This window comes from Heptranchias perlo, chromosome 11, assembly GCF_035084215.1.
Source record: "Heptranchias perlo isolate sHepPer1 chromosome 11, sHepPer1.hap1, whole genome shotgun sequence".
NCBI lineage: Eukaryota > Metazoa > Chordata > Chondrichthyes > Hexanchiformes > Hexanchidae > Heptranchias > Heptranchias perlo.
This window is the reverse complement of record NC_090335.1, coordinates 481,208-508,619: the sequence shown is the minus strand read 5'-3', so window position 1 is coordinate 508,619 and position 27,412 is coordinate 481,208. Positions and strand designations below refer to the sequence as shown.

Here is a 27,412-nt window from a genome sequence, read left to right as displayed (position 1 = left end):
GGAAGATGTACATCTGAGGGGATCCGCAAGGTAGGCACATGTGTCTGGACCCCAGGGTAAGTGTGCAAGTTGGCGAATTTCATTGTTAGGAGGAGGGTGGTGGAGGCCAAACTTTGTCCAAAGTGACAGAGTGGCCTCCTGCAATGGGTGAGGGTCTCCCCTCCCTCCCACCTGTCAAATGGACCTTTGCAGCTGCCACAGGCTAACAGCTGCAACACGTCCATTTCAACTGGGAGTGTTTCCCCCAGTACGGGAAACAGTTCCAGTTGTTTGTAAAATCCCACCCCTCCTAAAATATCTCCTTAATCAGGTCTCTCAATGACCTGAAATACCCAAATAAATATTGTTAAGTGGCCCCCCGCCGGCTTTAATTGCCTGCGGGAGTCCCACATGCGGGGGCTGCGCGCCCATGTCAGCGCGTCTGTGGGGAACCCGGAAGTGGGCGGGTTGGAGCCGGGCTCCTGACCCGCTCTGGGATTCCCCGATTTTCGGAGCCTCCCCGCCAGGAACGCACCCGATGGCGGGTGCTAAAATCAAGCCCAAAGTATTTCGGTGAATTGGGATTAAAATTAGGGAATAATTTGACCAAAATGCACGGACAGAATTCAGTCCCCAATATATTCTGTCCATATTTTTATGTAATATTTGATCTTGTGCTACATATAAAAAATATTAAAAGTCACATGTCTGCACACACTTCCTGTCAATTTGCCATCATAAATTCGTATCTTCAAATAATGGAAACTCTAATGGGAACTGGTGTCACACTGTAATGGGAACTGGTGTCACACTGTAATGGGAACTGGTGTCACACTGCAATGGGAACTGGTGTCACGCTGTAATGGGAACTGGTGTCACGCTGTAATGGGAACTGGTGTCACACTGTAATGGGAACTGGTGTCACACTGTAATGGGAACTGGTGTCACACTGCAATGGGAACTGGTGTCACGCTGTAATGGGAACTGGTGTCACGCTGTAATGGGAACTGGTGTCACGCTGTAATGGGAACTGGTGTCACGCTGAATTGGGAACTGGTGTCACACTGTAATGGGAACTGGTGTCACGCTGTAATGGGAACAGGTGTCACGCTGTAATGGGAACTGGTGTCACACTGTAATGGGAACTGGTGTCACACTGTAATGGGAACTGGTGTCACACTGCAATGGGAACTGGTGTCACGCTGTAATGGGAACTGGTGTCACGCTGTAATGGGAACTGGTGTCACGCTGTAATGGGAACTGGTGTCACGCTGTAATGGGAACTGGTGTCACACTGAATTGGGAACTGGTGTCACGCTGTAATGGGAACAGGTGTCACGCTGTAATGGGAACTGGTGTCACGCTGTAATGGGAACTGGTGTCACGCTGTAATGGGAACTGGTGTCACGCTGTAATGGGAACTGGTGTCACACTGAATTGGGAACTGGTGTCACACTGTAATGGGAACAGGTGTCACGCTGTAATGGGAACTGGTGTCACGCTGTAATGGGAACTGGTGTCACGCTGTAATGGGAACTGGTGTCACGCTGTAATGGGAACTGGTGTCACGCTGAATTGGGAACTGGTGTCACACTGTAATGGGAACTGGTGTCACGCTGTAATGGGATCTGGTGTCACACTGAATTGGGAACTGGTGTCACGCTGTAATGGGAACTGGTGTCACACTGTAATGGGAACTGGTGTCACGCTGTAATGGGAACTGGTCACGGGGTAATGGAAACTGGTGTCACGCTGTAATGGGAACTGGTGTCACGCTGTAATGCGAACTGGTGTCACGCTGTAATGGGATCTGGTGTCACACTGAATTGGGAACTGGTGTCACGCTGTAATGGGATCTGGTGTCACACTGAATTGGGAACTGGTGTCACACTGTAATGGGAACTGGTGTCACACTGTAATGGGAACTGGTGTCACGCTGTAATGGGAACTGGTCACGGGGTAATTGAAACTGGTGTCACGCTGTAATGGGAACTGGTGTCACGCTGTAATGGGAACTGGTGTCACGCTGTAATGGGAACTGGTGTCACGCTGTAATGGGAACTGGTGTCACACTGAATTGGGAACTGGTGTCACACTGTAATGGGAACAGGTGTCACGCTGTAATGGGAACTGGTGTCACGCTGTAATGGGAACTGGTGTCACGCTGTAATGGGAACTGGTATCACACTGTAATGGGAACTGGTGTCACACTGTAATGGGAACTGGTGTCACGCTGTAATGGGAACTGGTGTCACGCTGTAATGGGAACTGGTGTCACACTGAATTGGGAACTGGTGTCACACTGTAATGGGAACAGGTGTCACGCTGTAATGGGAACTGGTGTCACGCTGTAATGGGAACTGGTGTCACGCTGTAATGGGAACTGGTGTCACACTGAATTGGGAACTGGTGTCACACTGTAATGGGAACAGGTGTCACGCTGTAATGGGAACTGGTGTCACGCTGTAATGGGAACTGGTGTCACGCTGTAATGGGAACTGGTGTCACGCTGTAATGGGAACTGGTGTCACGCTGAATTGGGAACTGGTGTCACACTGTAATGGGAACTGGTGTCACGCTGTAATGGGATCTGGTGTCACACTGAATTGGGAACTGGTGTCACACTGAATTGGGAACTGGTGTCACACTGTAATGGGAACTGGTGTCACACTGTAATGGGAACTGGTGTCACGCTGTAATGGGAACTGGTCACGGGGTAATGGAAACTGGTGTCACGCTGTAATGGGAACTGGTGTCACGCTGTAATGGGAACTGGTGTCACGCTGTAATGGGAACTGGTGTCACGCTGTAATGGGAACTGGTGTGACACTGAATTGGGAACTGGTGTCACGCTGTAATGGGAACTGGTGTCATGCTGTAATGGGAACTGGTGTCACGCTGTAATGGGATCTGGTGTCACACTGAATTGGGAACTGGTGTCACGCTGTAATGGGATCTGGTGTCACACTGAATTGGGAACTGGTGTCACACTGTAATGGGAACTGGTGTCACACTGTAATGGGAACTGGTGTCACACTGTAATGGGAACTGGTGTCACACTGCAATGGGAACTGGTGTCACGCTGTAATGGGAACTGGTGTCACGCTGTAATGGGAACTGGTGTCACGCTGTAATGGGAACTGGTGTCACGCTGAATTGGGAACTGGTGTCACACTGTAATGGGAACTGGTGTCACGCTGTAATGGGAACAGGTGTCACGCTGTAATGGGAACTGGTGTCACACTGTAATGGGAACTGGTGTCACACTGTAATGGGAACTGGTGTCACACTGCAATGGGAACTGGTGTCACGCTGTAATGGGAACTGGTGTCACGCTGTAATGGGAACTGGTGTCACGCTGTAATGGGAACTGGTGTCACGCTGTAATGGGAACTGGTGTCACACTGAATTGGGAACTGGTGTCACGCTGTAATGGGAACAGGTGTCACGCTGTAATGGGAACTGGTGTCACGCTGTAATGGGAACTGGTGTCACGCTGTAATGGGAACTGGTGTCACGCTGTAATGGGAACTGGTGTCACACTGAATTGGGAACTGGTGTCACACTGTAATGGGAACAGGTGTCACGCTGTAATGGGAACTGGTGTCACGCTGTAATGGGAACTGGTGTCACGCTGTAATGGGAACTGGTGTCACGCTGTAATGGGAACTGGTGTCACGCTGAATTGGGAACTGGTGTCACACTGTAATGGGAACTGGTGTCACGCTGTAATGGGATCTGGTGTCACACTGAATTGGGAACTGGTGTCACGCTGTAATGGGAACTGGTGTCACACTGTAATGGGAACTGGTGTCACGCTGTAATGGGAACTGGTCACGGGGTAATGGAAACTGGTGTCACGCTGTAATGGGAACTGGTGTCACGCTGTAATGCGAACTGGTGTCACGCTGTAATGGGATCTGGTGTCACACTGAATTGGGAACTGGTGTCACGCTGTAATGGGATCTGGTGTCACACTGAATTGGGAACTGGTGTCACACTGTAATGGGAACTGGTGTCACACTGTAATGGGAACTGGTGTCATGCTGTAATGGGAACTGGTGTCACACTGTAATGGGAACTGGTGTCACACTGTAATGGGAACTGGTGTCACGCTGTAATGGGAACTGGTCACGGGGTAATTGAAACTGGTGTCACGCTGTAATGGGAACTGGTGTCACGCTGTAATGGGAACTGGTGTCACGCTGTAATGGGAACTGGTGTCACACTGTAATGAGAACTGGTGTGACACTGAATTGGGAACTGGTGTCACGCTGTAATGGGAACTGGTGTCATGCTGTAATGGGAACTGGTGTCACGCTGTAATGGGATCTGGTGTCACACTGAATTGGGAACTGGTGTCACGCTGTAATGGGATCTGGTGTCACACTGAATTGGGAACTGGTGTCACACTGTAATGGGAACTGGTGTCACACTGTAATGGGAACTGGTGTCACACTGTAATGGGAACTGGTGTCACGCTGTAATGGGAACTGGTCACGGGGTAATTGAAACTGGTGTCACGCTGTAATGGGAACTGGTGTCACGCTGTAATGGGAACTGGTGTCACGCTGTAATGGGAACTGGTGTCACACTGTAATGAGAACTGGTGTGACACTGAATTGGGAACTGGTGTCACACTATAATGGGAACTGGTGTCACACTATAATGGGAACTGGTGTTACACTGTAACGGGAACTGGTGTCACGGTGTAATGAGAACTGGTGTGACACTGAATTGGGAACTGGTGTCACACTATAATGGGAACTGGTGTCACACTATAATGGGAACTGGTGTTACACTGTAACGGGAACTGGTGTCACGGTGTAATGGGAACTGGTGTCACACTGTAATGAGAACTGGTGTCACACTGCAATGGGAACTGGTGTCACGCTGAATTGGGAACTGGTGTCACAATGTAATGGGAACTGGTGTCACGCTGAATTGGGAACTGGTGTCACACTGTAATGGGAACTGGTGTCACACTGTAATAGGAACTGGTGTCACGCTGAATTGGGAACTGGTGTCACACTGTAATAGGAACTGGTGTCACGCTGAATTGGGAACTGGTGTCACACTGTAATAGGAACTGGTGTCACACTGTAATGCGAACTGGTGTCACACTGTAATGGGAACTGGTGTCACGCTGTAATGACACCCTCTGGCCCAAGAGGAAGAGTGTAATTAAAACCTGACAAATGTACATCGGCAACTTCCAATACAAATGTCGACAAAGGAAATTATAATGCAGAAAGTCAGGAGGAAGTGTGTGCAATATTAAAGATTTTTAATATAATAATATCTATAGGTAGGTCAGTCAAAGACAAATTGTGAAGTGAGCCAAGTTCCACTCGGCCGAGATCTGCTTGCATTTTCTGAGCATTCTCAGCACCTCAGGCACATTTACCCCTCCAGGCATTGGGCTGCAGGTCTGACATTTTGCTGCTCCCTGGCAAAAAAGAAATTCCTCTTCTGAACATTACATACGAACGTAAAAATTAAGAACAGGAGTAGGCCATTCGGCCCCTCGAGCCTGCTCTGCCATTTGATAAGATCATGGCTGATCTGATTGTGACCTCACCCCGACTTTCCCGTCTACCTACTATAACCTTTGACTCCCTTGTTAATCAGGAATCTATCTAACTCAGCCTTAAAAATATTCACTGACCCTGCCTCCAACGCTCTCTGGGGAAGGGAGTTAGGCCTGAATTTGCTGAAAACGTTTGTCATTAACAGTGTGCACCAATATTAACACATAAAGGTTCCAGGAAATAATGGAGTACATGAGTTATGCCATTATTTGAGTTGTGCCATAATTTAACGGGACATTTGCTAACCTAAAGTCGCTAAAGGTTTGTTCTCATCGCTCAGTCCACCAATGCAGTCAATGGCCATCGTCAATTTGCTGGGTTTGCACCATTATTTGCACCGCAGCCACTTAGACTGAAGAATAATGGCGCGAGAGACCTGGTATTGAGGTAATTTATGGCCCTCACGTGGATCTCGGCCTGGGAGGCCAACAAAGGGACCATTAGACCAGTGCAGCCTGACAACAAGAGTCTGGAAATTATTCTCAGAGTCTTTGTTTTTCTAATTCTCTCAGTCTTGGCAGTCTTTTTTTGCCAGCTTTGCCATCCAGAGTCCTCTTAGTGTCTGAAGGCAATTACTTTCAGGATGACCACCTCTTTCTACATATAAGGAGGGTAAGAGCATTGTAACAGGGTTTCCACTGGGCAGTGCCCTGTTCCCGATACTCATGGACTCCTTGGAGGAGAAGCAGAGGGAGCAGGTGTTTCGCTTGAGATTGAACTGATCTCACGAACCACCTCCCACTCCAGAGAGTGTTACAGGGAACGGATGTCATTCGAGGCACCGTTTGCGGAGTCCTGCGTGCACAAACTGCGCTTCACCAAGGCAGCAACTGGCCATCTCCGAGAGATGCTCCATGAAGCCTTGTCAGTGGTCATGAAGGTGATGATGGCCCTCAAATTCTATGGCTCTAGCTCCTTCCACTAGTCAGGTACTGAAGACCTCAGCAAGGAGCTGTGAGGACCTGCATTCAACAGGTGACAGGTACCATCTTCTGCAGGCCATCCAACATCACTAAATACAGTAAAGAGACAAGTCCATCACCTTCCGCAGGATCGCTGCCTCCAGGGTGCAGGGGACTATCGATGAGACCTATGGGCCACTGAAGACTCCACTTGAGGAACCTGTCACTTTCATCAGCAGGAAGGGTTCCCACTCTCTAAATGTGCTAATTGTCTGTGATGCCCTGCCGAAGCTCCCGCACGTAAATATGCAGTATTGGGGTGGGATAAAGAAATGGATGGATCCTGAATGATCAGGAAGGTCCCTGATTTGTCATTGGCCTCTCTACGCCATAGACAGATCGACAGTCCAGCAAATTATGGCATAGAGTGTGATATGAAGAGGAAAGGTAAATGACCAACTAACAGCATACGCCACCAAACGCACCTTTCCAGCAAATTCAGACCCGTTATCTTCCCATCTAAGACCGATACATCTATGAATTGGCCATCAGCCTTCCATAGCTAGGCTTTTCATTCATATAGAAAGCCAGATATATCCTTTTCCATATAAGGTTAATATTATACTACTACTGCTATTCCTCATACTTTAAGTAGCTTTATTATTGTTATTGTAAGCTTTATTTCAGTGAAAATAAATAAAATGGGTCAGCCCCGAGTGACAGTTTTTCTGCACCAGCCAGCAGTCTGAGGTTCCATTTCCACAGAGTTCTGATATTAAAGCAGGAACTCAAAGAAGCACAATTGATACTCACAAAGTGTGCGGTGGGAATATACATTGCATATACACCAAGAAGGGGAGGAGTGTGCATTCTTATCACTGACCTCGCTTTGCTGCTTCGTGTATGGGTGAAGCCAATGTACATTCCCCCAGGGGGTTGGCTCGGTGTTGTAGGAGCAGGTTTATACAGGCCTCACTGCCACTGTAGCATGCATTGTATAACGGAGTGTTCCAGTCAATTGTAGCTATATTGACCTGCAGAAGAGAAGAGTCGATGCCCAAGTTTATGTCATGCTATATTGATATGACCATTTATAGATGTTGCCTTAACATCAGTATGTGCCCATGTTTCAGTTTAAGAAATCAAACATACAGATATCTCTCAGTGTTTCAATTAATTCACTGGTTAGATGCAGACTGAAAATGTACGAATCAGTCTGCAAGATGGACACTGTAAGCTGCTGAGTGTGGCATGAACTTAAAAGTTGCTTTCAACCTGAATAAACCCAGTTCTTTCACCTTTATCATTTGATGAACAACAGTTATCAAATTCAATTATAAATGCCTTTGAGGAAATGGCACTGTAAGGAAAGGATTAATCAGACTGTCCAGCACTCTGCTAATGTTATACTGTTATTGGTTTCTTTTTAAATTGCAGTGATACTAACCTCTAGCTTTTGCCTGTTAAGGGTGGGTGTGTCAATTTAGATGCAGTGAGCATTGATCTGTTCGATTAAGACTGACCTTAATGTATGTGAGGGCTGTAGGCACAGTCTAAAGGAATGTGGAATGGTAATTGTAGGGTTGAGACCAGCAGTGAGAAAGCCAGTGTGAACCGAGAAAGGGACTGGGACGATCGACTGGTTCCCCAGGACCCCGTTGCCCCTGTAGTCGATCACCACACCTTCAATTTGTCCAATAGAGATGAAGGAAAGAAATTGTGCAGGAGGACAAGGAGTTAATATCAGGCCTTTCACAGCAGACAGAGGTTGTAAAGGGGTTAATATCAGGCCTTTCACAGCAGACAGGGGTTGTAAAGGGGTTAATATCAGGCCTTTCACAGCAGACAGAGACTGTAAAGGGGTTAATATCAGGCCTTTCACAGCAGACAGGGGTTGTAAAGGGGTTAATATCAGGCCTTTCACAGCAGACAGAGACTATAAAGGGGTTAATATCAGGCCTTTCACAGCAGACAGGGGTTGTAAAGGGGTTAATATCAGGCCTTTCACAGCAGACAGGGGTTGTAAAGGAGTTAATATCAGGCCTTTCACAGCAGACAGAGACTGTAAAGGGGTTAATATCAGGCCTTTCACAGCAGACAGGGGTTGTAAAGGGGTTAATATCAGGCCTTTCACAGCAGACAGAGACTATAAAGGGGTTAATATCAGGCCTTTCACAGCAGACAGGGGTTGTAAAGGGGTTAATATCAGGCCTTTCACAGCAGACAGGGGTTGTAAAGGAGTTAATATCAGGCCTTTCACAGCAGACAGAGACTGTAAAGGGGTTAATATCAGGCCTTTCACAGCAGACAGGGGTTGTAAAGGGGTTAATATCAGGCCTTTCACAGCAGACAGAGGTTGTAAAGGGGTTAATATCAGGCCTTTCACTGCAGACAGAGGTTGTAAAGGGGTTAATATCAGGCCTTTCACTGCAGACAGAGACTGTAAAGGGGTTAATATCAGGCTTTTCACAGCAGACAGAGGTTGTAAAGGGGTTAATATCAGTCCTTTCACAGCAGACAGAGGTTGTAAAGGGGTTAATATCAGGCCTTTCACAGCAGACAGAGGCTGTAAAGGGGTTAATATCAGGCCTTTCACAGCAGACAGAGACTGTAAAGGGATTAATATCAGTTCTTTCACAGCAGACAGAGGTTGTAAAGGGGTTAATATCAGGCCTTTCACAGCAGACAAAGACTGTAAAGGGGTTAATATCAGTTCTTTCACAGCAGACAGAGGCTGTAAAGGGGTTAATATCAGGCCTTTCACAGCAGACAGAGGCTGTAAAGGGGTTAATATCAGGCCTTTCACAGCAGACAGAGGTTGTAAAGGGGTTAATATCAGGCCTTTCACAGCAGACAAAGACTGTAAAGGGGTTAATATCAGTTCTTTCACAGCAGACAGAGGCTGTAAAGGGGTTAATATCAGGCCTTTCACAGCAGACAGAGGCTGTAAATGGGTTAATATCAGGCCTTTCACAGCAGACAGAGACTGTAAAGGAGTTTTGTAAAAAAAAACCCTTGGCTAATCAGACCAAGTGTAACAAAACAATTTGGAAGAAAAGAGAGCAATTAAAAGCCCACAGGAACCATCAGAAATTAAAATTGCTGTTCGAGAAACATGATACAAGTAAAAGGCTGCAGGAATTCTTTTCTTTTCAGTGTACTGTTGCTTTGAAAATGTGTGTGCATTTTTTGGAGCTGCTGGCTGTGGCCGGCTCCTCCCCTTTCAAGCTTGTTTAGTGTTAACCCTTTTGTCAATCTTAACTTAATTAAAATTAAGAATGTTACAAGTGTTTCAATCTTTGTTTAACTGCAAAAGATCACTTTTTCCTCAGTGGTGTTCAGTCTGAAGAAGGGGTCGCAGACATGCTCAGACACGCTGTCAATACCACCACATGAAATGGTTAATGTGGCTCAGGAGAGGGAGAACATATCCTGTATCACTACTGATTTAAAACTTTTACTGAAGGCGCTGACACATGCTGCATAGAGAACCCGACCTCCTGCATTAGGCTTAATGAAAGAAACAGGGTCGAATTAAACACACTTAGAAGGATGGAAATTCAAGTAGAGAAAGATGTAACATTGGAAATTCAAAATTCAGGTTGAATCCTGAAAATTGAAATTAAAATTATCTACAATATGGATAACAGTAAAAGAGTACCAGAGGATCTTTTAAGTCCAGGTGATAAGTCAGTCATTTGCTCAGTCATTGAGTATATTCAAGACTGAGATCGATAGATTTTTGGACTCTAGGGGAATCAAGGGATATGGGGATCGGGCGGGAAGGTGGAGTTGAGGTTGAAGATCAACCATGATCTGATTGAATGGCGGAGCAGGCTCGAGGGGCCGAATGGCCTACTCCTGCTCCTATTTCTTATATTCTTATATGTTTTTGATATATGGGGGCACATAGGGAGGAATAGTTTTTGGACTTTGTTTTCTATTCATTGTATAATGATATTCATAATATTTTTGATAAGTTATGAACAACAAATGGGTAATAGAGAGAAACATGATACTGATGAAATAATGTTTAGTGTTGGTCTTAAATATTCTAAAGCCAATAAGGGGGGACTGTAAGGAAAGGGTTAATCCCCTGTTTGGCCCTCTGCTAATGTTATACTGCTACTGATTTCTCTTTATATTATAGTAATAGTAACCTTTAGGGTTTGCCTGTTAAGTGAGAAAGTATTGAGTAAGTCAATTTAGATGCAGTGACCACTGAACTGTTGAATTAAGACTGACCTTAAAGCAATGGTCAGTTTAGACAATAAACCTAACTAAAAAACATTCCAGTGCATACTGCAGAGAATTTTAATCACTTGACAACAAGTTAGTTCTGCAGAATGAGCCATCTGTGAATACATCATCCACTTTAGAAGCAGGAGATTGGTATGGAATAGTACAGATTTATAATTAGAAGTTTCACTCAGTGAATAACAAGAGTGAAACTATCACTGAGATAACAAAGTAGGGGAGTTGTACCAGTCTATGGAAAAATAACTCTTTAAAAACGAAAGCTATTGATAAGTAACAAGAGAAGAAGGCCATTAGAATTCACCTTATATGGAGCTGTATTCAGTAATGTAGAAACATGTGGATCATTACATAAAAGTGGTGAGGAAGAGGTCTTAAAAGTGTGTGTTGGAACTGATACTTGGGATTCGATTAAGGTCTGCAGCCTATATCCTGAGCTCAGAACTGCAACGTGTTTGAATCCTCTGACTAACCCACAAGGTTTGGTCGTAAGTGCTGCTTCTTTAAGTGTAGGTTTTACAGTATACTTAATAAATCTGGGACAACTGACATTCAATGTTGCGAACCCTATTGATTTGAGGAGTAAATTATAAGTAAGTACACACACGTTTACCCCTCCTCTAACAGCTAGAAAGGAAGAAATGAGATTTTGGGTTTCAGGTGCCTATAAACTGGTGTATTTGTTCAGGCAAAGAATGGATGCTGGTTACATAGATCTGTGCACAAGCCTTTTTCAAATGTTATGAATCACAGACACATCCTTCACCCCACCAGCCAGACTCCCAGGGTATTGGAGAGAAGCTTTCCAATAGATGCCTTACTGGGGAACACAGCTACATCTCTTCCTGGCTTGAGGCATATACAGACATAGAACACCCACATTTTCCTTCTCTTCCCCCTTCCACACCAACAAAGTTTGGACGCAAACATCACTAGTACCCCATTAACAATTAGATTGCAAAGGATTCCATTTTGTTTTTAGTTTAAATTTCTACCTTTGGTTCTGGTGGACATATACAATGTAGTAGAGAAAGATTCTTTGTCATGGTATACACTGTATTTTTTTAAGTTAAAAGGACCATCTCCTGCTGAAAACATAAATTTTGGTCAAATATGAGTATTCAAGTAAAACCAGAAAGGCAAAGCTCTGATCACCTGGGAGATCTCCTTTTGATTTGGTGCTCATTTCACCTACAAAATCCATAACTTCTAGGCCATTCACTCAGGTTTGAGTAAATCTGCTGATTTTCAAGCCAATACAATCACCATTAAAAATCCCTCCTACTGATAGTAGCAAAGAAGCTAAAAGCTTGTTTCAGAAACACAAACTCCCTCCCCCTGGAAATTTCCTCGGGGGTTCTCCCAATCAGCTGCCATAACTTGGATTGGCGGAAAGCCCGTTGACATCTCTATTCAGGGTTTATGCTGAAGCTGTGCCAGTCGATTGGGAAGACACAGCGCCCGTCTCAATGGGATTCCCCAGAACAAAATCTCACTTCTGTTTGTTAGTGTTTGCCAAATTTTGAAGTGATTCAACTATCTGACATTCACAGGAGAGTTCTTATCATGCGATGCCACTTCACACTTCATTGGTTGGTGAATGCCCCTTTAAATACTGCCTGAAATGTTGGTTTCTGACCTGTACTGGGCCGGTCCAGCACTGAGCATTCACTGAAGGGCATAAAATGACATTGGTGTCTTTGAACCCCAAATTGCATATTTTAATGAGTATCCTGTTTCAGGCAGGAATGATGGCTGGCAAGTCTGATCAAAATGGCAACCAATGGGAATGGGGGGGGTAAGTTTTACATTCCCATTTTCATTGCAATATAGCCCCAAAAATGGGGGTGAAAATCGGCCTTGTTGAAAGTTTTGTACAAAATAGAACAAGGCTTAATTATTGTTGGGGAGGAGATAAATGGTGATCTCTATGTAGAATTTCTATGATGGTGATTTGAAGTGGTCCTCGGAGGGAGTGAGGTTTAAAATGCACTCATCTATGTCATGAAAATGGTTTGCCAGAGTCTTATACTGGAGGAGAAATAAAAAGTGACTTTGAAGGGAAATAGTATTTTGAAAGTCCATTGCTGTTGTAAGTAGGAGGGGTTACTGTCAATTATCCAAGACTGCATCTTGCTTGTGGAGAAATCTGAAGCTTCCCGACCTGTTTGTGTATACTTGTGAGTGGCCCAGAATAATACAACTGTGGAAATGAGGAAATGTAATGTGTTTGATGTGCACGTGGTCAACATATTTAGGAAAACATTGTTGTTTTTCATGTATTTCGGGAGCTTAGAAGGGATGCTGGGCGAGAAAAGAAATTCCTCAACTGGTATCTGAAGAAACCTCCACAGGTGCAAATGAGGTGTTGTAATTTTCCTCAGAGTTGTTTTACTCTGCTATGAGTCCAGCATAAGTTGGAGGAGATGAAATGGAGTGTTAAACAAAAATTAAAACCATGCTGCAATAGGAAGAAGTTACATTCCATTGAATAAGTCTATAAGGAATCCCACAACCAACGGATTAGATCAACGCTCTGCAGTCCTGCCACATCCAGTTGTGAATGGTGGTGGACAATTAAACAACTAATGGGAGGAGGAGGCTCCGTGAACATCCCCATCCTCAATGATGGCAGAGTCCAGCATGTGAGTGCAAAAGACAAGGTTTAAGCGTTTGCAACCATCTTCAGCCAGAAGTGCCGAGTGGATGATCCATCTCAGCCTCCTCCCGATATTCCCACCATCACAGAAGCCAGTCTTCAGCCAATTCGATAAATGGCTGAGTGCACTGGATACAACAAAGGCTATGGGCTCCGATAACATCCCGGCTGTAGTGCTGAAGACTTGTGCTCCAGAACTAGCCGCGTTCGAGCCAAGCTGTTCCAGTACAGCGACAACACTGGCATCTACCCGACAATGTGGAAAATTGCCCAGGTATGTCCTGTCCACAAAAAGCAGGACAAATCCAATCCGGCCAATTACTGCCCCATCAGTCTACTCTCAATCATCAGCAAAGTGATGGAAGGTGTCGTCGACAGTGCTATCAAGCGGCACTTACTCACCAATAACCTGCTCACCAATGCTCAGTTTGGGTTCTGCCAGGACCACTCGGCTCCAGACCTCATTACAGCCTTGGTCCAAACATGGACAAAAGAGCTGAATTCCAGAGGTGAGGTGAGAATGACTGCCCTTGACATCAAGGCAGCATTTGACTGAGTGTGGCACCAAGGAGCCCGAGTAAAATTGAAGTCAATGGGAATCAGGGGCAAAACTCTCCAGTGGCTGGAGTTATACCTAGCACAAAGGAAGATGGTAGTGGTTGTTGGAGGCCAATCATCTCAGCCCCAGGACATTGCTGCAGGAGTTCCTCAGGGCAGTGTCCTAGGCCCAACCATCTTCAGCTGCTTCATCAATGACCTTCCCTCCATCATAAGGTCAGAAATGGGGATGTTCGCTGATGACTGCACAGTGTTCAGTTCCATTCGCAACCCCTCAGATAATGAAGCAGTCCGTGCCCGCATGCAGCAAGACCTGGACAACATCCAGGCTTGGGCTGATAAGTGGCAAGTAACATTCGCGCCAGACAAGTGCCAGGCAATGACCATCTCCAACAAGAGAGAGTCCAACCACCTCCCCTTGACATGAAATGGCAATACCATCGCCGAATCCCCCACCGTCAACATCCTGGGGGTCACCATTGACCAGAATCTAAACTGGACCAGCCACATAAATACTGTGGCTACGAGAGCAGGTCAGAGGCTGGGTATTCTGCGGCAAGTGACTCATCTCCTGACTCCCCAAAGCCTCTCCTCCATCTACAAGGCACAAGTGAGGAGTGTGATGGAATACTCTCCACTTGCCTGGATGAGTGCAGCTCCAACAACACTCAAGAAGCTCAACACCATCTAGGACAAAGCAGTCCGCTTGATTGGCACCCCATCCACCACCCTAAACATTCACTCCCTTCACCACCGGCGCACTGTGGCTGCAGTGTGTACCATCCACAGGATGCACTGCAGCAACTCGCCAAGGCTTCTTCGACAGCACCTCCCAAACCCACGACCTCCACCACCTAGAAGGACAAGGGCAGCAGGCACATGAGAACAACACCACCTGCACGTTCCCCTCCAAGTCACACACCATCCCGACTTGGAAATATATCGCCGTTCCTTCATCGTCACTGGGTCAAAATCCTGGAACTCCCTTCCTAACAGCACTGTGGGAGAACCTTCACCACACGGACTGCAGTGGTTCAAGAAGGCGGCTCACCACCACCTTCTCAAGGGCAATTAGGGATGGGCAATAAATACTGGCCTCGCCAGCGACACCCACATCCCATGAACGAATAACAAAAAAATCCCAGAGGTGAAGCTTCACCACTTGCTCGGAATTTCGACAGGGTTCTCCCGATTAACTGATTAATTGATGCAGTGTAAATGGCTAAAAACATCTGTTTATGCCGTTTTTTCAGGGTTTCTGCCAATCTTCTGCCAAAGTTATGGCAGGAGACCAGGACAACCCTGCAGAAATTATCCCCCACTGTTTTTCCTGCCTACAGGTCTCTCTCCTAGACTGGGTTGTTGCCTGAAATCCCTTCCCTTCTATGCAAATGCCGTTAACCTGATCTAGGTTAGTTAGGACATGCAGTAGGTTTTGGGGACTCTCTCAGTTGCCTGTGGGTCTTAGTGCAATTGTTCCACACTTTTATAAACATGCAGCAATTGTCATATTGTGAAACTTCTGTCCCTGTTACAGTTGCTTCTCTCTACATCTTGTTGTTCAGTCATCTGATACACAAATCAATAAAACTACACACAGAGAATAACCCTTCTAATCGTTTTCTACATTGAGTACAAATCTATATGGAAGTCATTTGTTTTACAAACTTAGTATTTGTTTATCTTGGTAGAGCAACAATAGAAAAGCAATGTGCATGTACAAAGTAACCAGGACTGAACAATATCGTACTCAAATCCAGTTAAGAATTGTAAAACCAGTAGGTTTTGAAATACTTTTCTACGTCTTGCCTTTGTAGCAATGCTGCACAGCCAGTGACTTGTTCATCCAGTGAATCAATGGTGAAGTCAACCTGACACTTCCTCTTTCCTGGACTGTGAGCACAGAAGAACGTAAGAACATAAGAACTAGGAGCAGGAGTAGGCCATACGGCCCCTCAAGCCTGCTCCGCCATTCAATCAGATCATGGCTGATCTTCAATGTCAACTCCATCTTCCTGCCCAATCCCCATATCCCTTGATTCCCCTCGAGTCCAAAAATCTATCGATCTCAGTCTTCAATATATTCAATGACTCAGCATCCACAGCCCTCTGGGGCAGAGAATTCCAAAGATTCACAACCCTCTGAGAGAAGAAATTCCTCCTCATCTCAGTTCTAAATGGCCAACCCCTTATCCTGAGACCATGTCCACTAGTTCTAGACTCTCCAGCCAGGGGAGACAACCTCTCAGCATCTACCCTGTCGAGCCCCCTCAGAATCTTGTATGTTTCAATGAGATCACCTCTCATTCTTCTAAACTCCAGAGAGTATCAGCCCATTCTACTCAATCTCCCCTCATAGGACAACCCTCTCATCCCAGGAATCAATCCAGTGAACCTTTGTTGCACCCCCTCTAAGGCAAATATATCCTTCCTTAGCTAAGGAGACCAAAACTGTACACAGTACTCCAGGTGTGATCTCACCAGAGCCCTGTATAATTGCAGCATGACCTCCTCACTCTTATACTCCTACCCACTTGCAATGAAGGCTAACATACCATTTGCCTTTTTTAAAATTCGTTCATGGGATTTGGGCGTCGCTGACGAGGCCAGCATTTATTGCCCATCCCTAATTGCCCTCGAGAAGGTGGTGGTGAGCCGCCTTCTTGAACAGCTGCAGTCCGTGTGGTGACGGTTCTCCCACAGTGCTGTTAGGAAGCGAGTTCCAGGATTTTGACCCAGCGACGATGAAGGAACGGCGATATATTTCCAAGTCTGGATGGTGTGTGACTTGGAGGGGAACGTGCAGGTGGTGTTGTTCCCATGTGCCTGCTGCTCTTGTCCTTCTAGGTGGTAGAGGTCGCGGGTTTGGGAGGTACTGTCGAAGAAGCCTTGGAGAGTTGCTGCAGTGCATCCTGTGGATGGTACACACTGCAGCCACAGTGCGCCGGTGGTGAAGGGAGTGAATGTTTAGGGTGGTGGATGGGGTGCCAATCAAGCGGGCTGCTTTATCTTGGATGGTGTCGAGCTTCTTGAGTGTTGTTGGAGTTGCACTCATCCAAGCAAGTGGAGAGTATTCCATCACACTCCTGACTTGTGCCTTGTAGATGGTGGAAAGGCTTTGGGGAGTCAGGAGGTGAGTCACTCGCCGCAGAATACCCAGCCTCTGACCTGCTCTCGTAGCCACAGTATTTATGTGGCTGGTCCAGTTAAGTTTCTGGTCAATGGTGACCCCCAGGATGCTGATGGTGGGGGATTCGGCGATGGTGATGCCGTTGAATGTTAAGGGGAGGTGGTTAGACTCTCTCTTGTTGGAGATGGTCATTGCCTGGCACTTATCTGGCGCGAATGTTACTTGCCACTTATGAGCCCAAGCCTGGATGTTGTCCAGTTCTTGCTGCATGCGGGCTCGGACTGCTTCATTATTTGAGAGGTTGCGAATGGAACTGAACACTGTGCAGTCATCAGCGAACATCCCCATTTCTGACCTTATGATGGAGGGAAGGTCATTGATGAAGCAGCTGAGGATGGTTGGGCCTAGGACACTGCCCTGAGGAACTCCTGCAGCAATGCCCTGGGGCTGAGATGATTGGCCTCCAACAACCACTACCATCTTCCTTTGTGCTAGGTATGACTCCAGCCACTGGAGAGTTTTCCCCCTGATTCCCATTGACTTCAATTTTACTAGGGCTCCTTGGTGCCACACTTGGTCAAATGCTGCCTTGATGTCAAGGGCAGTCGCTCTCACCTCACCTCTGGAATTCAGCTCTTTTGTCCATGTTTGGACCAAGGCTGTAATGAGGTCTGGAGCCGAGTGGTCCTGGCGGAACCCAAACTGAGCATCGGTGAGCAGGTTATTGGTGAATAAGTGCCGCTTGATAGCACTGTCGACGACACCTTCCATCGCTTTGCTGATGATTGAGAGTAGACTGATGGGGCGGTAATTGGCCGGATTGGATTTGTCCTGCTTTTTGTGGACAGAACATACCTGGGCAATTTTCCACATTGTCAGGTAGATGCCAGTGTTGCAGCTGTACTGGAACAGCTTGGCTAGAGGCCCGGCTAGTTCTGGAGCACAAGTCTTCCTAATTGCTTGCTGTACTTGCATGTTAACTTTCTGTGATTCATGTACAAAGACACCTAAATCCCTCTGAACACGAACATTTTTTGTCTCTCACATTTTAAAAAATATTCTGCTTTTCTATTCTTCCTACCAAAGTGAATAACCTCACATTTCCCCACATTATACTCCATCTGCCACCTTCTTGCCCACTCACTTAACCTGTCTATATCCCTTTGCAGCCTTTTTATGCCCTCCTCACAGCTTACTTTCGCACCTAGCTTTGTATCATCAGTAAATTTGGACACATTACACTCAGTCTCCTCATCTAAGTCATTGATATGTATTGTAAACAGCTGAGGCCCAAGCACCAATGCTTGCGGCACCCCACCAGTTAAAACCAGCCAAACCCGTTTATTCCTACTCTTTGATTTCTGTCCATTAACATAAGAACATAAGAAATAGGAGCAGGAGTAGACCATTCGGCCCCTCCAGCCTGCTCCACCATTCAATCAGATCATGGCTGATCTTCAACCTCAACTCCACTTTCCTGCTCAATCCCCATATCCCTTGATTCCCCTAGAGTCCAAAAATCTATCGATCTCAGCCTTGAATATACTCAACGACTGAGGATCCAAAGAATTCCAAAGATTCACAACCCTCTGAGTGAAGAAATTCCTTCTCATCTCAGTCCTAAATGTCTGACCCCTTATCCTGAGACTATGTCCCCTAGTTCTAGACTCTCCAACCAGGGGAGACAACCTCTCAGCATCTACCCTGTCGAGCCCCCTCAGAATCTTGTATGTTTCAATGAGATCACCTCTCATTCTTCTAAACTCCAGAGAGTATCGGCCCATTCTACTCAATCTCCCCTCATAGGACAACCCTCTCATCCCAGGAATCAATCCAGTGAACCTTCGTTGCACTGCCTCTACGGCAAGCATTTACCCGGAGTGGGTGAGGCGTTTTCTACTAAAATTAGTACGTGTGGCTAAAACAGTGGCGCCGTAGTAACACCTATGGCAGGCCAATTTCTATTAATTAATCCATGGCACCAATCCTCTATCGACGCTAATATATTACCCCCAATTCCAGGAGCCTTAATCTTGTGTAACAACCTCTTGTATGCCTTATCGAATGCCTTTTGAAAACCCTCAAAAAATTCTAATAGATTTGTCAAACATGATTTCCCTTTCATAAAACCATGTTGACTCTGCCTAATCATATTATGATTTTCTAAGTGCCCTGTTACCACGTCCTTAACAATGGATTCCAGCATTTTCCTGATGACCGATGTCAGGCTAACTGGCCTGTAGTTCCCTGTTTTCTCTCCCTCTTTTCTTGAATAGCGGGGTTACATTTGCTACCTTCCAATCCACGGGGACTGTTCTCGACTCCTGGGAATTTTGGAAGATCACAACCAATGCATCCACTATCTCTGCAGCCACCTCTTTTAGAACCCTCGGATGTAGACTATCAGGTCCAGGGGATTTGTTGCCTTTTAGTCCCATTAATTTCTCCAGCACTTTTTCTTTGCTAATCTTAATTGCTCAAAGTTCCCCACTCTCTTTAGCCCCTTGTTTCCCCATTATTTCTGGTATGTTTTTTGTATCTTCTACTGTGAAGACGGATACAAAATATTTGTTTAACCTGTCTGCAATTTCCTGATTCCCCATTATAATTTCTCCTGTCTCAGCCTCTAAGGGACCAACGTTTACTTTTGCTGCTCTCTTCCTTTTTACATACTGTAGAAGCTCTTACAATCTGTTTTTATATTTCTTGCTAGTTTACTCTCATGTTCAATTAACTCCCTTTTTATCAATTTCTTGGTCATCCTTTGCTGGTTTCTAAAACTCTCCCAATCCTCAGGCTTATTACTCTTTTCGGCAACATTATAAGCCTCTTCTTTTAATCCAATACTCTCCTTAATTTCTTTAATTAGCCACAGTTGGATCACTTTTCAGTGGATTTTTTATTCCTCAAGGGAATGTATATTTGTTCAGAATTATGAATTATTTTTTAAAATATTCACCACTGCTTATCTAGTCATATCTTTTAATGTAATTTCCCAATCTACATTAGCCAACTCGCTCCTCATACCTACATAATTGGCTTTAGTTAAATTTAAGACCCTAGTTTCAGAATTAGGTACATCACTCTCAAACTCAAAATAAAATTCTATCATATTATGATCACTCTACCCCAGAGGATCCTTAACTATCAGATTACTAATTTACCCTGTCTCATTACACAAAACTAGATCTAAAATAGCCTGTTCCCTGATTGGTTCCTCGACATATTGTTCTCGGAAACTGTCTCGAATCCATTCCATGAACTCGTCCTCCAAACTACTTTTGTCAATTTGGTTTGCCCAGTCTATATGAAGATTAAAGTCCCCCATGTTTATTGCATTACCCTTGATACATGCTCATCTAATTTCCTGATTTATACTCTGTCCAAAACTATAAATACTGTTAGGGGGCCTGTAAACTACTCCCACCAGTGTTTTCTGCCCCACGTTATTTCTTAGCTCCACTCACACTGATGCTACATCCTGATTTTCTGAGCTAAGATCCTTTGTCACTACTGCCTTTATCTCATCCTTTATTATCAGGGCTACCCCCCCCTCCACCCCTTTTTCCACTTTGCCCATCTTTTCCAAAAGTCAAGTACCCTGGAATACTTGGTTCCCAATCTTGGTCACGCTGTAACCATGTCTCTGTAATGGCTATCAGATCAAACCCATTTATCTCTATTTGTGCCATTAACTCATCTATCTTGTTACAAATGCTTCGTTCATTCAGATATAGCGCCTTTAATTTTAACTTTTTACTATTTTTCCCTGATGTGACCTTAGTCATTAATGCCAAATTACATTTGTTAAACTTTCTGTCCCTTCCTGACACACTCTGCTTACGAACATACGAATTAAGAGCAGGAGTAGGCCGTTCGGCCCCTCGATCCTGCTCTGCCATTTGATAAGATCATGGCTGATCTGATTGTGACCTCAACCCTACTTTCCCATCGACCTACTATAACCTTTGACTCCCTTGTTAATCAGGAATCGATCTAACTCAGCCTTAAAAATATTCAATGACCTGCCTCCACCGCTCTCTGGGGAAGGGAGTTCCACAGACTCACGACCCTCAGAGAAAAAAATTCTCCTCATCTCTGTCTTAAATGGGAGACCCCTTATTTTTAAACTGTGGCCCCTAGTCTCTGTAGTTCTAGTCTCTCCCACAAGGGGAAACATCCTCTCAGCATCTACTGCTTCTAGGCCCCTCAGGATCTTATATGTTTCAATAAGATCACCTCTCATTCTTCCAAACTCCAGTGTATACAGGCCCAACTTGTCCAACCTTTCCTCATAAGATAACCCCCTCATCCCAGGAATCAGTCGAGTGAACCTTCTCTGAACTGCCTCCAAAGCAATTATGTCCTTTCTTAAATAAGGAGACCAAAACTGCACACAGTATTCTAGATGTGCCCTGTACAACTGCAGCAAAACATCTCTACTTTTATATTCCATTCCCCTTGCAATAAATGACAACATTCCATTTGCCTTCCAAATCACTTGCTGTAACTGTGTACTAACTTTTTGTGATTCATGTACTAGGACACCCAGATCCCTCTGTACCTCAAAGTTCTGCAATCTCTCTCCATTTAAATAATATTCTGCTTTTCTATTCCTCCTGCCAAAGTGGACAAGTTCACATTTTCCCACATTATACTCCATCTGCCACATTTTTGCCCACTCACTTAACCTATCTATATCCCTTTGCAGACTCCTTATGTCCTCTTCACAACTTACTTTCCAACCTACCTTTGTGTCATCAGCAAATTTAGCAAATATACATTCAGTCCCTTCATCCAAATCATTGATATGGATTGTAAATAGTTGAGATCCAAGCACTGATCCCTGTGGCACTCCACTCGTTACATCTTGCCAACCTGAAAATGACCCATTTATGCCTACTCTCTGTTTCCTGTTAGCTAACCAATCCTTTATCCATGATAATATGTTGCCCCCACACCATGAGCTCTTATTTTGTGTGGTAGCCTTTGATGTGGCACCTTGTCAAAAGCCTTCTGGAAATCCAAGTACACCACATCCACAGGATCCCCTTTATCCACATTGCTTGTTACTTCCTCAAAGAACATAAGAACATAAGAAATAGGAGCAGGAGTAGGCCAATCGGCCCCTCGAGCCTGCTCCGCCATTCAATAAGATCATGGCTGATCTGATCCTAACCTCAAATCTAAATTCATGTCCAATTTCCTGACCGCTCCCCGTAACCCCTAATTCCCTTTACTTCTAGGAAACTGTCTATTTCTGTTTTAAATTTATTTCATGATGTAGCTTCCACAGCTTCCTGGGGCAGCAAATTCCACAGACCTACTACCCTCTGAGTGAAGAAGTTTCTCCTCATCTCAGTTTTGAAAGAGCAGCCCCTTATTCTAAGATTATGCCCCCTCATTCTAGTTTCACCCATCCTTGGGAACATCCTTACCGCATCCACCCGATCAAGCCCCTTCACAATCTTATATGTTTCAATAAGATCGCCTCTCATTCTTCTGAACTCCAATGAGTAGAGTCCCAATCTACTCAACCTCTCCTCATATGTCCACCCCCTCATCCCCGGGATTAACCGAGTGAACCTTCTTTGTACTGCCCTAATAAATTAGTCAAACACGATTTCCCTTTCACAAAGTGTGTTGGCTCTGCCTGATTGCATTGAGATTTTCTAAGTGCCCTGCTATAACCTCCTTAATAATAGATTCTAGCATTTTCCCTATGACAGATGTTAAGCTAACTGGCCTGTAGTTTCCTGCTTTCTGTCTCCCTCCTTTCTTGAATAGAGGAGTTACATTCGCTATTTTTCAATCTGATGGGACCCTTCCAGAATCTAGGGAATTTTGGAAAATTAATACCAATTAATACTATCTCTGCAGCCACTTTTTTTTAGACCCTAGGATGAAGTCCATCAGGACCTGGGGACTTGTCAGCTTTTAGATCTAATATTTTTTGCAGAATCCTTTCCCCGGTGATTGTAAATGTTTTAAGTTCCTCCCTCCCGTTCACCTCTTGATTCACAATTGTTTCTAGCATGTTATTTTGCTTGTTTTTACCCCTATCGTTACTTTGCTCTACAGCCTTGACTTTTCTCTTTATATTTATAAAATTACACTGACCTGAACCCTCCTCCCCTCTCATTAGTTTAAAGCTCTTTCTTCTGCCCTAATTATCTGATTCGCCAGGTCACCGGTTCCAACCCGGTTGAAGTGAGGAGGGTTTAAACCAGCGTGGCAGGGGGATGGGAACCTGAGTGTACATTCAGAAGGGAGAGATGCAGAGCTGAAAATGGAAGACAGAAAATTAGTGAGCGAGTTTGGAAGGCAGAGGAAACAAAGGCTAGAAAATAGACAGCAAAGGAGTTTGGCAGTGCTCAATGGTATATACCTCAATGCAAGGAGTATAGTGAATAAGGCAGATGGGCTGAGGGCACAGATAGACACGTGGCAGTACGATATCTTAGCTATTACAGAAACATGGCTTAAAGAGGGGCAGGAATGGCAGCTCAACTTCCTGGTTACAGGGTTTTCATACAAGATAGAGAAGGGGATAAAAAAGGAGGGGGGGGTCGCAATATTGGTTAAAGAAACAATTACAGCTGTGAGGAGGGATGATATGTTAGAAGGATCATCAAATGAGGCCATATGGGTTGAGCTAAAGAACAAAAGGGGGCCGTCACACTGCTGGGAGTGTACTATAGACCCCCAAACAGTCAGAGGGAGATAGAAGAGTAAATATGGAGGCAAATTTCCGAGAAGTGCAAAAACAGTAGGGCAGTAATAGTGGGGGATTTCAACTACCCGAATATTAACTGGGACACAAACAGAGTAAAAGGTATAGAGGGTGCAGAATTTTTAAAATGTGTTCAGGAGAAGTTTTTTAGCCAGTACGTAGCAAGCCCAACAAGAGAGGGAGCAGTTCTGGATTTAGTTTTAGGGAATGAGACTGGGCAGGTGGAAGGAGTATCAGTGGGAGAGCATTTTGGTGGTAGTGATCATAATTCAGTTAGATTTAACATAGTTATGGAAAAGGACAAAAATAGAACAGGAGTTAAAGTTCTCAATTGGGGAAAAGCCAATTTTACTAAGCTAAGAAATGACTGAGCAAAAGTGGACTGGAAACAGTTACTTGAAGGTAAATCAGTATCAGAGCAGTGGGAGGCATTCAAGGGGGAGATCGTGAGGGTTCAGAACAAACATGTTCCCACAAAGAAAAAGGGTGGGACTGTCAAACCTACAGCCCCCTGAATGACCAGGAGCGTACAGGGTAAGATAAGGCAAAAAAGGGAAGCTTATGTCAGATACCGAGAGCTCAATACTGCAGAAAGTCTAGAGGAGTATAGAAAGTGCAGGGGTGAAATTAAAAAGGAGATTAGGAAAGCAAAGAGAGGGCATGAAAAAATATTGGCAAGTAAAATCAAGGAAAACCCAAAAATGTTTTATAAATACATAAAGAGCAAGAGAATTAGAGGCCAAAAAGGTAACCTGTGTGTGGAGGCGGAAGATGTGGGTATGGTTCTTAATGAATACTTTGAGTCTGTCTTCACAGAAGAGGGAGACAGTGCAGAGATTATGGTTAACAAGGAGGAGGAGTGAGAAATATTGAATGCGATAAACATAGTGAGAGAGGACATATAATGGGGTTTAGCATCTTTGAAAGTAGATAAATCGCCAGGCTTGGATGAAATGAATCCCAGACTGTTGAGAGAAGCAAGGGAGGAAATCGCGGAGGCTCTGACCGTCATTTTCCAATCCTCACTGGATACATGTGCGGTGCTGGAGGATTGCTAACATACCGTTGATTCTATAAGTGGAGCCCGTCCCAATGGAACAGCTCCCTCTTTCCCCAGTACTGGTGCCAGTGCCCCATGAATTGAAACCCCTGCTCCCCACACCACTCTTTCAGCCACACATTTAACATCTGATCTGATCTCTATGCCAATTTCCACATCTTACCTTCGCTCCATTTTCCAGCAGATATTTTGCACAGGCGGTGTGGCCACCAAGGCAGGCTTCATGGAGGGCTGAGACTCGGTTCATTGTAAGGAGGTTTGTGCTGTGACCCTGGAAGATAAACATTTATTTTACGAGTGGTCACATGGATCATGATCTACAGTTACTCGCGGTTGGGTTTGTAGTATTCGATGCTTAACTTGTCGTATACTATCTACAGAGCAAGCAATCCTTGGCGCCTTAATCGATATGCCTTCTTTCCTAGAAATTGATATGGAAGGGGTATTTTCTTCTGAAAAAGATGATGTGGAAATCTTTCATTTTTTGCTGAGAAAGTGTGGAGAGCTGGAAAAGCCAGGTATTATTGTTATCTTCAGAAGGTCGCATGCAAATGATATAATTTATGTCATTACATCCTTTGGCAAACAACGTAATATGAAGATGGTGGTCATTTTAAGTTGAGAATGGGCTCAGTGAGGCTTAATTTGGTAATTATTAACTAAAATGAGAACTTAGTCGGCATAATTTGAACTGGCAGTAAAACTGCAAGACAGGATTAGTTAATAAAATAATTTGATAGGGTTGGTATATCATGGACATTCGCAACTTGATGTGACCATACCAGCTTGGCTGTTACAGAATTAATCATTACATGACTGAAGCCTCATAAACCTTGCAGTTCGATACTACAGGAATTTGCTGATGATTAAACACAGGCACCAAACTGACCAAACGCAGGCTCCATAGTGATCAAGCACAGAACCCATAAAGTTAAAACACAAGCCATTAACTGATCAATCATAGGCTCCATACAGATCAAACACAAGCTCCAGACTGATTTTTTTTATTCATTCATGGGATGTGGGCGTCGCTGGCGAGGCCGGCATTTATTGCCCATCCCTAATTGCCCTCGAGAAGGTGGTGGTGAGCTGCCTTCTTGAACCGCTGCAGTCCGTATGGTGAAGGTTCTCTCACAGTGCTGTTAGGAAGGGAGTTCCAGGATTTTGACCCAGCGACGATGAAGGAACGGCGATATATTACCAAGTCAGGATGGTGTGTGACTTGGAGGGGAACGTGCAGGTGGTGTTGTTCCCATGTGCCTGCTGCTCTTGTCCTTCCAGGTGGTAGAGGTCGCGGGTTTGGGAGGTGCTGTCGAAGAATCCTTGGCGAGTTGCTGCAGTGCATCCTGTGGATTGTACACACTGCAGCCACAGTGCGCCGGTGGTGAAGGGAGTGAATGTTTAGGGTGGTGGATGGGGTGCCAATCAAGCGGGCTGCTTTGTCATGGATGGTGTCGAGCTTCTTGAGTGTTGTTGGAGCTGCACTCATCCAAGCAAGTGGAGAGTATTCCATCACACTCCTGACTTGTGCCTTGTAGATGGTGGAAAGGCTTTGGGGAGTCAGGAGGTGAGTCACTCGCCGCAGAATACTCCCGAGTTCAGAGAACGCACAGCGCCGAGACCCCCGAGTTCAGAGAACGCACAGCGCCGAGACTCCCGAGTTCAGAGAACGCACAGCGCCGACACTCCCGAGTTCAGAGAATGCACAGCGCCGACACTCCCGAGTTCAGAGAACGCACAGCGCCGACACTCCAGAGTTCAGAGAACGCACAGCGCCGAGACTCCCGAGTTCAGGGAACGCACAGCGCCGACACTCCCGAGTTCAGAGAACGCACAGCGCCGACACTCCCGAGTTCAGAGAACGCACAGCGCCGACACTCCAGAGTTCAGAGAACGCACAGCGCCGACACTCCCGAGTTCAGGGAACGCACAGCGCCGAGACTCCCGAGTTCAGGGAACGCACAGCGCCGAGACTCCCGAGTTCAGGGAACGCACAGCGCCGACACTCCCGAGTTCAGGGAACGCACAGCGCCGACACTCCCGAGTTCAGGGAACGCACAGCGCCGACACTCCCGAGTTCAGGGAACGCACAGCGCCGACACTCCCGAGCTCAGGGAACGCACAGCGCCGACACTCCCGAGTTCAGGGAACGCTCAGCGCCGACACTCCCGAGTTCAGGGAACGCACAGCGCCGACACTCCCGAGTTCAGAGAACGCACAGGGCCGACACTCCCGAGTTCAGGGAACGCACAGCGCCGACACTCCCGAGTTCAGAGAACGCACAGCGCCGACACTCCCGAGTTCAGGGAACGCACAGCGCCGACACTCCCGAGTTCAGGGAACGCACAGCGCCGATACTCCCGAGTTCAGGGAACGCACAGCGCCAAGACTCCCGAGTTCAGGGAACGCACAGCGCCGACACTCCCGAGTTCAGAGAACGCACAGCGCCGAGACTCCAGAGTTCAGAGAACGCACAGCGCCGAGACTCCCGAGTTCAGGGAACGCACAGCGCCGACACTCCCAAGTTCAGGGAACGCACGGCG

The 27,412-nt window shown here is 45.7% G+C and overlaps 1 protein-coding gene across 2 annotated transcripts in view; it reads right to left on the bottom strand.

Moving 5' to 3' along the window:
• Positions 1-27,412, bottom strand: part of LOC137327040 (ankyrin repeat and SOCS box protein 9-like) — a 257,837-nt gene that overhangs the window by 142,179 nt on the left and 88,246 nt on the right. For both annotated transcript variants that reach the window (XM_067992420.1, XM_067992423.1), the window contains exons 4-5: positions 25,033-25,140; positions 7,356-7,506 (exon numbers count right to left, since the gene is read on the bottom strand). In XM_067992420.1, coding sequence (XP_067848521.1) covers positions 7,356-7,506; positions 25,033-25,140 — 259 coding nt within the window. The remainder of the gene's footprint in view (positions 1-7,355; positions 7,507-25,032; positions 25,141-27,412) is intronic.